Source organism: Gobio gobio, assembly GCF_949357685.1.
Source record: "Gobio gobio genome assembly, chromosome: 21".
NCBI classification, from domain to species: Eukaryota; Metazoa; Chordata; class Actinopteri; order Cypriniformes; family Gobionidae; genus Gobio; species Gobio gobio.
In genome coordinates this window covers 17,900,845-17,912,791 of record NC_137117.1, presented here as the reverse complement: position 1 = coordinate 17,912,791, position 11,947 = coordinate 17,900,845, and the positions used below count along the sequence as shown (strand labels likewise).

The 11,947-nt window shown below is 40.3% G+C and overlaps 1 protein-coding gene across 3 annotated transcripts; it reads right to left on the bottom strand.

Annotated features, from left to right (window-relative positions):
• Positions 1-361: 361 nt before the first annotated feature.
• On the bottom strand, positions 362-11,753 carry csrnp2 (cysteine-serine-rich nuclear protein 2). Of its 3 annotated transcripts, XM_079802454.1 has the most exons (6): positions 11,100-11,753; positions 4,580-4,749; positions 4,174-4,224; positions 2,161-2,423; positions 1,763-2,059; positions 391-1,452 (listed from the first exon to the last, which is right to left on the bottom strand). In XM_079802454.1, exons 4-6 carry the CDS (start codon positions 2,287-2,289, stop codon positions 595-597), a joined length of 1,284 nt encoding a protein of 427 aa, XP_079658580.1. In that variant the 5' UTR covers positions 2,290-2,423; positions 4,174-4,224; positions 4,580-4,749; positions 11,100-11,753; the 3' UTR covers positions 391-594. The 3 variants fall into 3 exon arrangements, with proteins under 3 accessions (XP_079658578.1, XP_079658579.1, XP_079658580.1); XM_079802452.1 differs by lacking the exon at positions 4,174-4,224 and having other exon boundaries at positions 362-1,452; positions 1,721-2,059; XM_079802453.1 differs by lacking the exon at positions 4,174-4,224 and having other exon boundaries at positions 362-1,452.
• Positions 11,754-11,947: the final 194 nt, after the last annotated feature.

Genomic DNA, 11,947 nt, shown 5'->3' with positions numbered 1-11,947 from the left:
GTCATAAGCAACAAAGCTGCGCATGGATACATTTTGGCGTTATGAGCATTGCTAGAGAACTGAGTCAGAGTACATGAACATCTCATAACTGCGGTAATTCTGACGAAACGTGAACTTAGCGTTAGTATATAACCTCTGGTCAGAGGCAATTGGTTGTTGGGGTGCGCTATCGGAAACTACAAACTAGGAAGGCCATAAGAGGCCGCTGGATAATCCTGAAAATGCTTGCTCCTCGACATAAAGGCCACATTTTCCCACCAGTATCAAGTAACCAACCGATACCATATTGGGAAAAAACAACACTTGTCAGATCAGGATCTCTGCTCCTCTCGAGTTACTTTTTTCTTTTTCTTTTTTTTTTGTAAATAATTTATTCATTTTTTTCTTTTTAATAACTTATTCACGACGGACAACCTACTTCAAACACAGTACATGCTTATCTCCAGCTAAAATGGATACAAACCCATGACGGTAACTTGTTTCTTTAACATTTAATAACATTATGCAGTCTTGTAAGATATCGCACTGTGTGGAGTAGGCTCTCTTCGAATTTAATGACTAACTTGTGCAAAACATCTGCAGAGGTGATGGGCTCTACACTTCTGGAGGAAGTTGTACTGCCTTTTCATCCAGTGCCAGGCACGTCTCAAGGCATCCCCCGTCATTTGAGGCCTGTTCTGGACAAAGTTGCTCTTCGCCACCATCCTCGAAAGGTGGAGGTACTTCGACAGACAAGCTCTTGGCCGAATCCTGCCCGCAGGTTTCTTGCTTTTGCCGATCACTCTCCGTCTCTGGATCATCACCTTCACTCACCGCCTCCTCTACTTGTGCTGGGAGCGTCTCAAAGGCTGCCGTCTCTACGTGACCTACCTGATAGTAAAGGACAGAAGAAGGGTCTTTGAGCAGCCTCTGCTGGGTCTGTTCATCTGGATGGTTCTCTGTAATACACAGGAGGGTGGCACCTTCAGGAAAAGACCCCTCTAGAAGGACTCCCTCAACACCTTCCATGCCCTCCATCCCAGCCTGGCTGGACAGGGCACCCTGCAGGAGGCAAAGGGTTGGATCAGCGTTCTGCTCCTCCTCGACCTGCTGCTCCTCTTGTTCCAGTCTCCTTTCCCGTTCCTCTGCACTTTGTAGGTGAAGCACGGCCGTTTCGTTCTCACGCTCCAGGCTGTCGCACTGCTCCACTTGCAGCTCCTGAACACTTTGGCTTTCCACTTCCACATCCGAGTCCAAAGGAGAAAGAGACAGAGATGGCGAGGAGACTAACTCCGTCTCTTCCCCACAGTCCTCTCCAGACCTAACACCCAACAGGATTCTCTTTTCCAGGTCAAGTTTCATAATAGTGTGGAGATAATGGGTACGCACACGAAGAGGGTTGAACTCAATGCGGCCAGCGGTGTTACCACAACCATCACGGGTGCATCCACATGGGAAGGACATCCGATCCACCTTTGGAACAAGTTACAGGAGACTGATATTAAATGCCAGCCTTTTATTTGAATAGGTTAAAAGACCAAATCAGGGGTTACCAATACTGCTTCTCGAGACCCACATTCCAGTAGAGTTTAGCTCCAGCCCCAATCAAACACACCTGAACCTGCTAATCAAGGTCCTCAATTTCACTAGAAACTTTCAGGCAGGTGTACTGGAGGTAAACTCTGCAGTAAGGTGGCCCTCCAGGAGCAGAAAGTGACATCCTTGGGCTAATTGGACACACCTTAATAGTAAAAAGTACTTTCGAGACTACCAAGTGCCCTACCTGACACTTAATTCCAGCCTGGCTGCAGCCGCAGTGCCGAGGGTCACAGTAGAAGCGGCAGTCACAACCACACTCCTCCCGGGACAAACGTATGGAACGCAGCTCTGCCTTTTCTCTGGCATCTATACGGGCAATACCTGAGGCCCTCAGTAGTGCCCGGCGCCGCTTGGTAGGAAGAGGCTGCAGGAAGAAGCAATCGTCCACCTCCACACTCTCAACGTCCAGATCCTCATCGGATATGTCGTCCAGGGTAAGCAGCTCCGCTTCGGGACAATCTACAGTTCCATTCCGTGTCAGCTGGGGAAAGTCAGGTAAGAGTTCATTTAAAAAAAGAGCTTCCCTACTGCAAAAGCAGAATCCTGTATGAGCAACAGGAGCTACAACGACACACAACTAACCTTTAACTTGCGAGCATTGAGCTTTTCTTGGCGTAGATGTTGACGCAGCACATGTTTGTGGCTGCTCTCTTGTTCCCGTGCAAACTCGCCAAGGGTGTAATGTCGTATAGCGCAGTGATGGCGTGCCATGCCCAGGGAGCTGCCACCCTGACTGGGCACACTGGTGAAGCCCTGCCTTCTGGAGAAGTAGTAGACCGTAACCGCGTCAAAGCGTACCTGCTTACGACCTAAAGACACTTTGTGTCTTCTGAGAATGGAAGGGGCTACAGAAACAAAATAAAGAGAATGTGTAAATAATAATGTTATGGTCTATATCAGGGGTCTCCAAACTCGGTCCTGGAGGGCCATTGTCCTGCAGAATTTAGCTCCAACCCCAAATAAACACACCTGAACCAGCTAATCAGTGTCTTACTTGGGCCTAGTAAGACAGTGATTAGCTGGTTCAGGTGTGTTTATTTGGGGTTGGCGCTAAACTCTGCAGGACAGTGGCCCTCCAGGACCGAGTTTGGAGACCCCTGGTCTATATATAGCTTTGGTACTCAACCTACGCCTCCTTAAATGGCAATATTGTGTTTAATGCCAAAATTGTGTTTGACAAGTTTTCATCTCAAGACTTGCTGCTTTAGGAACAATGTTATTTACCCAAGTAGGACATATTCCTGAAACGGACTATAGAGGATAAAAGTCCAAAGGTGGCTTTAAAAAGGTCATGAATTAAGAAATCAAATTTTCCTTGATCTTTTGACATATAAGAGGTCATTGTACTATAAAAAATATCCTGTAAGTTTCAGAACTCAAAACTTTGTTATTAACCGTAATAACTATCGTTATTAACCGTGTTAGTCCAAAAACGTTTTTTATTGAAACCAAGCTGCCAAAATGATTTGTTTCGTATTTTGTCACATTATGTCATCAATCAATTCCTACTTCTACGTACAATGTCTGCATTGCTTAGTAACATTAAGAAAGCGTGGATGAACCTTATTTTAACAATGTTCCAGATTGCACCAGTAAGACGATGTTCGATTGTTCGCTTCATTTTTACTTCAAATTAGTTTTTTAAACAAGACACTGTTCGTGCAAGCTTTTCAGAGAGTATATCCAACTATATTGGATCCAAAAGAAATGTTGCAACACACATGTTTTTACCATTATATTATATGTACTGAGTATTTATAATGTAGAGCCACAGTCAAACTGTGAATAGTTGTGTTTTGCTGTTCTTTCCTTTGCTTCGGCATTTAATGCTTTGGATTATCAAATTATGCCAACGTATGTTGGTAGGTTTATCCCAGCCACTAGCCATTATTTTTAATCGGAGGAGACGTATGCGTGTTATCCAAGCATTAATGGCAAGGAAAGCCTCTTATACTTCCTGTAATTCTATTGTATTTTATGAGTTTAATAAAGAATGCTGTCTCGTCTTCGGTCCAAACATACTGCATCATCTTTAAAGAATGATCGACTTTCACGTGCTTATGCCAGGTGACCTGTAAGTGTGGAAAAACTGTTTCCATTGCAGTTTTGCGAAAAACTTCCTTTTTTGAATTGCCTGAAAATCCACCTCATGTGAGCATAAAAACTTTTTTGCGATATATGGAAGTTTTTGCGAAATTGACGCGTATTTTCAATTCTCAATTTCAATTTGCACAATTTGAAGGGTAATGGAAACGCGGCTAATAAGACATTACGACAATTTATAAATGTTTTACTTTATCGAAAAGGATGAATGATGAATAGTCTATAAGAACGACAGTGTGACAGTGTACATTCATTCATAATTTCATTACACAAAACACTGTAAGCTATCATTTGTCAATTATAATTGTGGCAACTCCAAGTACTTAAACTTTATTTCCCACAACCAAGACTTATAGAACATGTATAATACGCATAAATGTTCACATTGTTGGCAAATGTTTCAACTATGTAACAAGATATTTTTCATCAATGGAAAATATTTCCACATGTGTAATGGACGTTGAAAATTATTTTAATATGCAAAATAGTTACCAAATCATGGCAGTGGGCATTTACTTCCAAGTCACAGCACGCCTTTCAAAACTGAGTGTTTCAAAGAGAGGGTCAAAACGGATAGAAAAAAGCCTATTACTTGTACATTAGGATTTTCAAAATGTAACAATCATTATAAAATAATTTATACATTATAAAATAATATCTTTTAATAGTATATTGTCAAAAAGGGTACCTATGCGTAAAACAAAGTAAATGCAAAAGCTTTGACACTTTACATTGAAATGGTTCCGAATACTGCAATGGTGCAAATGTTATGTCCAGAATTAGCTCAAAGGCTAAGAACAAAACAAAACACATGGAAATTGTTTGAGCTCTTTCATAACTTATGGCCAGGATGTTGCTATAATAATGGGGTCATAAAGACTAACTTGTGTGTTCTTACGTGTTAGAGAGCTGGAGGGAGCATTGAGACTGTCGCAGCTATCAGCGCTGTCACTGCTGGAGATGTCATCATCTGAATCTTTGGGTGTGGAACACGGCGAGCCGCTGTCCACCTCCTCAAATCTGCGCTTCAGGCCGCGAGATGACACTGTCTCCATGGAAACACTGCGTCTGGAGGCATTACAGAGAGGTACAAGCTTTGTCCGACAGACAATTGCCAGCAAAATTCAAACATGACAAAAGAGTATGATATGTATATAATCAGAAGCAGCATTTCTAACTTAAAAACACTTTTGAATCCACTTTTTTCATACAAGTTATCCAACACCAAATCTAAAATATTGGATTATTATTCATCTAATAAAACATTTTCACTGACAGGACTGTCTGTAGATTTTCAGTGGATCAATTGGGTGAATATCTTTATAACTTAAATACATATATAAACAGTTTATATATAACAGACAATTGCCTTTTTTAAAGCAAAACTGTAATTCTTCAAAAAGTTTCCTAAGTAAAATAAAGAATAAAACTATTAAAAGGTCAGAAAAACTGAAACTTGGCCAGTAACGGAGATTAATCATCAGCTGCCATGCTGAATAAAAATACCTAATTCTGGAGGTCATAGAGACCAAATATAACGCATAAAAATGCAACCAAAGACCCAGGTTTTGAACCTGCTAGGATGGGCGAGAGATTTAAACAGTAGGTTTGAAGAGGCATTGCATCTTCATTAGAAGATTACAAAAAGCGGGTTTCGAGATTAAATGGATGTATGTAAGCGTCTAAGAAGAACTATTCGTCAAAATACATTAAACAAAAATGGGAGAAAAACTACGACTTTCGAATAACAGAGGAAGACGGAACAGATTTATGTGTGATACAGGCAAATACTACAAACTGAAGATCTTGGAGGGGGTTTGGATGGAAGAATTAAGTCTGTTTCTTTATAACTCCCAAATAAACAGCACTACACAGAGTCAGGGCTTTTGTTGGAGGCAAAGTGGAACCTCAATGGCTAATAATTTTCTTATTTTTGGGCCTGCCCAAAATACAACCAATTTAGCAAGAAGTAGTGGCTGAAATTGAAAAGATAATAGGAGAAGAGTTTTATTATTCATCAATACATTTTAAATATAGGGAAAATCCCAGAAACGGTTTTAGACGAGGATAAATACTTATTAAAGGGTTAGTTCACTTAAAAATGAACATTCAGTCATTAATTACTCAACCTCATGTCGTTCCAAACCCGTAAGACTTTCGTTCATCTTCAGAACACAAATGAAGATATTTTTGATTAAATCTGAGAGATGTCTGTCCCTTCATTGACAGCTACTTTCAAGCCCCAGAAAGGTTGTAAAGACATCATTAAAGTAATCCATCTGATTTCAGTGGTTTAACCTCAATTTTATGAAGCAAGTGTTTTGTTCGCACAAAAAAAACATAATTTACCACTTTATTTACAAAAATATTAATCTCCAACGCTTGTTCATGCAACAACATCTGCTCTCGCAGTCTTGTGGTGCTCTCGTGAACGTGCTTTGGAGATTAATATTTTGGTGGCAAATCATGTTTTATGCGCAAACAAAGCACTCACACCACTTCATAAAATTTAGGTTAAATCACTTGGTTCATATGGATTACTTTAATGATGTCTTTCCTACCTTTATGGGGCTTGTGGTAATTGCGTAGGCTTTCAATGGAGGGACAGAAAGCCCTCAGATTTCATTAAAAAGATCTTAATTTGTGTTCTGAAGATGAACAGGTTTGGAACGGCAAGAGGGTAAGTAATTAATGACAGAATTTTTATTTTTGGGTGAACTAACCCTTTAAAGATACTTTTAGCAAGCAGTAAGAAAGCCATAGCTAATAATACAACAAGGGACTAGCAATTGTAAATGAAATATATTGTATGGAGAGAGAGATTAATTTTAAGGCTCAATTAAGAAAAATGTTACAAGTATTGGGGGAAAAAAGGTTTTGTACATACACCATTGAGAAAAGTGGGATATTTTATATTAAGATGTTGGAGGTGTACTGTTCCTTGTTTTTCAATAAAAAAATCTGGAAGCTTATGCAATATCACCTCTTTTGCTACCTAATCCTTGACATTCTCTTTCTCTCCATCCAGTATGAAAGTCCTGCTTAAAAATCATGAAGCCTGCAAACATCACCATGGTAACTGGTTTAAAGCAATAGCCATGGAAAAACTGCATCCAAGTTTTTGGGTCTTTTTCACCCCCATTAAAACCGTTGGAACCTTACAAACAACAAGCCTTTGCAAGCTGATAACAACACCAGTTCAGTCAAACCAGAGAGGTCACACAAGGCCGAGTCGGGACGTTTGATCAGGCCACCTCCTTAGCCCGAGGGAGCTGTGTAATACAACTGCTTTGAGCGGCTCCATGGCTGATTTTCTTCATGATTAAACACTATTTTTAAACAGTCAGTGGCTTTTTACTGGGTAAAATGAGAACAGATCGGCGGTGGCTTTGAGGGAAGGTCGGCTTTTTCCACGTGAAGGGAGAAAAAGATGACAATTAAACTCACAGCATAATGGATTTTAATCCCACAGATTTGTGAAATCCATAAAAACTGGATTAGTTTTATTAATTCTGATTATGAAGGCTAAGGAAATAACATTAGCCTGACTCAGCTTGGGCATATGAAAGTCTTATACATTTTTACAATCAGTCATTCAATAATCAGGCCCCGGTAGCCTTGAATTCACAGTACATGCCAACATCTGCCGCAACACTTATCGCTTGTAAAGAATGCGTTAAGACCTTGAAACCTCAAAAACAGCTGCAACAAACAACAGGATGATGAAATAAGAGAGTATACGCTGCTTTATGCATCAGTGTTTGACACACAGTGCGCTGCTCTTGAATGAACCGTATCCATAGAAACAAGAAATGCTAAACGAGTCCATTTTTTGCTCGTTTAGCATTTCTTGTTTCCTCCCTTTCATGTGTTCCTTTTATAATTAACGCTACCGTGGTGATGCAGTAAAGATATTCTGTGGTGATCTACAAGTAAGCTGCTAGCAAACAATGCAGTACGTCTGCCAATTATTGTGCATTCAGCGAAGCATGCCAAGATTTCTCTTCAGACTCAGAGCCAAACTTAGTCACACATCACTACTATTGGACACCATCGTCTACACTCAAAGTGTCTTAAAAGCATACATTTTAATACTGTATGTACACTCACCTAAAGGATTATTAGGAACGCCATACTAATACTGTGTTTAACCCCCTTTCGCCTTCAGAACTGCCTTAATTCTACGAGGCATTGATTCAACAAGGTGCTGAAAGCATTCTTTAGAAATGTTGGCCCATATTGATAGGATAGCATCTTGCAGTTGGAGATTTGTGGGATGCACATCCAGGGCACGAAGCTCCCGTTCCACCACATCCCAAAGATGCTCTATTGGGTTGAGATCTGGTGACTGTGGGGACCATTTTAGTACAGTGAACTCATTGTCATGTTCAAGAAACCAATTTGAAATGATTCAAGCTCTGTGACATGGTGCATTATCCTGCTGGAAGTAGCCATCAGAGGATGGGTACATGGTGGTCATAAAGGGATGGACATGGTCAGAAACAATGCTCAGGTAGGCCGTGGCATTTAAACGATGCCCAATTGGCACTAAGGGGCCTATAGTGTGCCAAGAAAACATCCCCCACACCATTACACCACCACCACCAGCCTGCACAGTGGTAACAAGGCATGATGGATCCATGTTCTCATTCTGTTTACGCCAAATTCTGACTCTACCATCTGAATGTCTCAACAGAAATCGAGACTCATCAGACCAGGCAACATTTTTCCAGTCTTCAACTGTCCAATTTTAGTGAGCTTGTGCAAATTGTAGCCTCTTTTTCCTATTTGTAGTGGAGATGAGTGGTACCCGGTGGGGTCTTCTGCTGTTGTAGCCCATCCCCCTCAAGGTTGTGCGTGTTGTGGCTTCACAAATGCTTTGCTGCATACCTCGGTTGTAACGAGTGGTTATTTCAGTCAAAGTTGCTCTTCTATCAGCTTGAATCAGTCGGCCCATTCTCCTCTGAGCTCTAGCATCAACAAGGCATTTTCGCCCACAGGACTGCCGCATACTGGATGTTTTTCCCTTTTCACACCATTCTTTGTAAACCCTAGAAATGGTTGTGCGTGAAAATCCCACTAACTGAGCAGATTGTGAAATACTCAGACCGGCCCGTCTGGCACCAACAACCATGCCACGCTCAAAATTGCTTAAATCACCTTTCTTTCCCATTCTGGCATTCAGTTTGGAGTTCAGGAGATTGTCTTGACCAGGACCACACCCCTAAATGCATTGAAACAACTGCCATGTGATTGGTTGATTAGATAATTGCATTAATGAGAAATTGAACAGGTGTTCCTAATAATCCTTTAGGTGAGTGTATATTCATAGGGCAAAGCATTATACCTATATGCAGGTGGTCAGTGACAACCGAAAGCTTTGCAATGGCACCAAACCTGCATTTAATTAGTAATTAACTTAAACATCTCATCCCACAAAATGAGTCTTTCCCCATTTGGTCCTCATCTATTAACAAATTGCCTGATTCACAAAGTTCTTGAGATGTTTAGGTAGATTATATAGTATATAAACCCTAAATGAATAAAGAAACAAGATGGCTGAGCAAAATGGTAATAATAATCTTCATTTGAAAAGCATTGATCATGCAACCTGAGATTTACCATTGATTACATCAAGAATTAAAACTAGTCAGATATGCAACAAACTGGAATAAATGGTCACTAAACCCAGGTTCCATTACTGTAAAACACAGATTAGAATGTAAAGGAGAAATTAGTTCTTAATTTATTAGTTATGATCATTGGGAAGCAGAAATAGGCTTTTAAAAGCACTCTACTATACCATGCAAAATGGGATCAGTAGATGATAAAATAACACGTGCTCCTTATCAGATTGTACTTTATTAACGTCTAAACCTACCCCAACCCTTACAATAATGCAAATCCAGTAATTAAATGACAAAATTTTGATGTGCGCATACCCAGTGGCCTTGGCTGTATCCCTTCTAGTCTTTACCCAACTGTATGCAACCCATTGCACATCGAATAAGTGACAAACGGACATCATACACAGGCATACATAGTTTACATATCCCAGAGAGATATGCAGTAATCATTTCTATGCCATACATCCAGGAAAGCTCCATCTCTGGAAAAATAGCCGAAAGGAAAATTCATCTCCAATAGCATTGATGTATGATGCCAGTACCTGAAGGAAAGGCAGGTTTAGGCAAACCAAACAGTTTCTGAATGCAGCACAGGTCATTCTTTGCAGAGCTCCTGACACACACATCCTGTGGCCTATTTGAGGTGGACAGAAAGCATGAATAATCACCTTACAGTACCGACTACACGCCAGCCTTTTGACTGGCCTGCACTAAAATAGCCCATCCTAGACGTATGACACATAAACGTCACGTCTTTCAAACTCTGCATAGGTGACGTTGAAATTTCTTAAAATGCAAACCTTATTCACATTCCGTGAATGCATCCATGCACCACTTCCATGCACACTCAGCAGCTGTTTTTTTAAAGGGGTCTAGCAGTACAGAAAGTGGAAGATTTATTACATGACATCACACTTTGCACTACATTGTCCATTTTACTACAGCTAATTATTTTAGCAATAATGTGCATTTACAAAACATGTAAATGTCCAGCAATATGAACACTGTATTGTAAATTGTGACTGCATCAGGCGTAGGTAGCACTTACTACTTTACACTAACTGCATATAATGTTAATACTTAATTTACAGGAAATAAAAATAGCTAATATTTGACATTCAATTCTATATAGATGTATAGTTAAGTGTGTAGCCTATATTAATTGTCAGGGTTTTTTTTTTTTTTTCAAATAGTTGGCATCCATTCCATACAGAACCTAGCCTATTAGACATTGTATCACAATTAATACTAGTACTGCAACTTACTAGTAGTTGACTAGCCAAAAAGTGTTTGTAATTAGTAAGATAAGAAATGTCGGTAACAATTGGGTTATTGTACTAGTAACATGTCAAACAAATAAGTAGCCTACTAGTAAATCTGGAACAGATACTAGCAGTAGATTACTAGTCTGGGGTAAATAGTTAACATCTTATCCAAATATTTCCATCAATGGCAAACTCAATGGCAAACATTGTTATCGGTAATGGATTAATGGCAGTAGTAAAACAATTAGACACTAGTTAGTTTAAAGGAACAGGCCTAAATGTTTAAACGGCTTGCCACAGTGTGACCCATTAGATTGGGATGACACATCACATATGATCTGTCCCATGATTTTATATTCTTTACTGGAAAAGGCATACAGAGGGTCTTATGACAGAGCAGAAAATGGCATGCGGTGTTGCAACCGGTCCAATGATCAACCCATTTTTTCTCGTTTTCCCTTGCAAGCTTCCCTGTATGGGAAAGACAGGCAAAAGTGAAACACAAAACCTTTTCTCATAGACTTACCTTGGGCAGAAACAGAGAGCCTTTAAACCGGCGAAGCTGTCGCTCGTTCCGTGCTTCCTTTATTTGGATGGTTTTCTTTTCTTTGGGGATTCAGAGCCTATTTCAGCTTTAGACTTCCACAAGGTTACAAAATGACAGACAAAAGCGACTTCAGCCCATCGAAATGGCCAGACCAATGAGGAAATAGGAGTTTATTCACGGAAATTTTTGAGATGTCCGAACATTTAAGCATAGTAAACACTGGATATTAGTCTGGACATGGACTATAAATGGGAGTTCGTGTATCATGAAGCCTATGCGAGCATTTAACGTTGCAGAAAAGCTCTGTAAAGATTAAAAAACGGGGCAGACGAAGCCAGACAAGAACCTCGCTCACTAAAAATTACAAATTCCGGCGTAGATGCATCCAATACATGCAGATAATATCTCTATGTGATCCTTTAAAATGCCTGCATTCAAAAAGACCAAATAGAGCCAAGCTTCGGGGTTTTTTCCCCCTCCGGATAGGTGGTTGTGTTCTGCGCTATGTTTAGACAAATCGCAACGTTATATTTCCACCCCGAAGGAAAGAAAAAAACAAAAAATGTGTAGTATCTGTCGGCCCGAGGACCCTTTGGGCCTCTCTTCTGCCCCGGTTTGTTACAATGTAACAATAGAGTAAGGAATGCCGCACGAGGACCATTTATACTCATTGTGACGTCAAGGACGTGCCGGCGTAGAGGCTGTCGGGAAATGTAGTTCTAAAGAGTCTTTTGTTAGCTTTGGAAGGTCCGTTGTATTCCTCGGCAAGAAAACGGATATTGTTTCTCTGAGCGGTTTTATTTGGACACAAGGCGTGTAAAGCAATA

Coding starts and splice junctions, on each gene's coding strand:
- csrnp2 (XM_079802452.1), bottom strand. CDS start 4,736: ATGGAGACAGTGTCATCTCGCGGCCTGAAGCGCAGATTTGAGGAGGTG. Junction 2,424..4,579: donor TCCCTCCAGCTCTCTAACAC/GTAAGAACACAC, acceptor TTGTTTCTGTAG/CCCCTTCCATTCTCAGAAGA. Junction 2,060..2,160: donor TCAATGCTCGCAAGTTAAAG/GTTAGTTGTGTG, acceptor GACTTTCCCCAG/CTGACACGGAATGGAACTGT.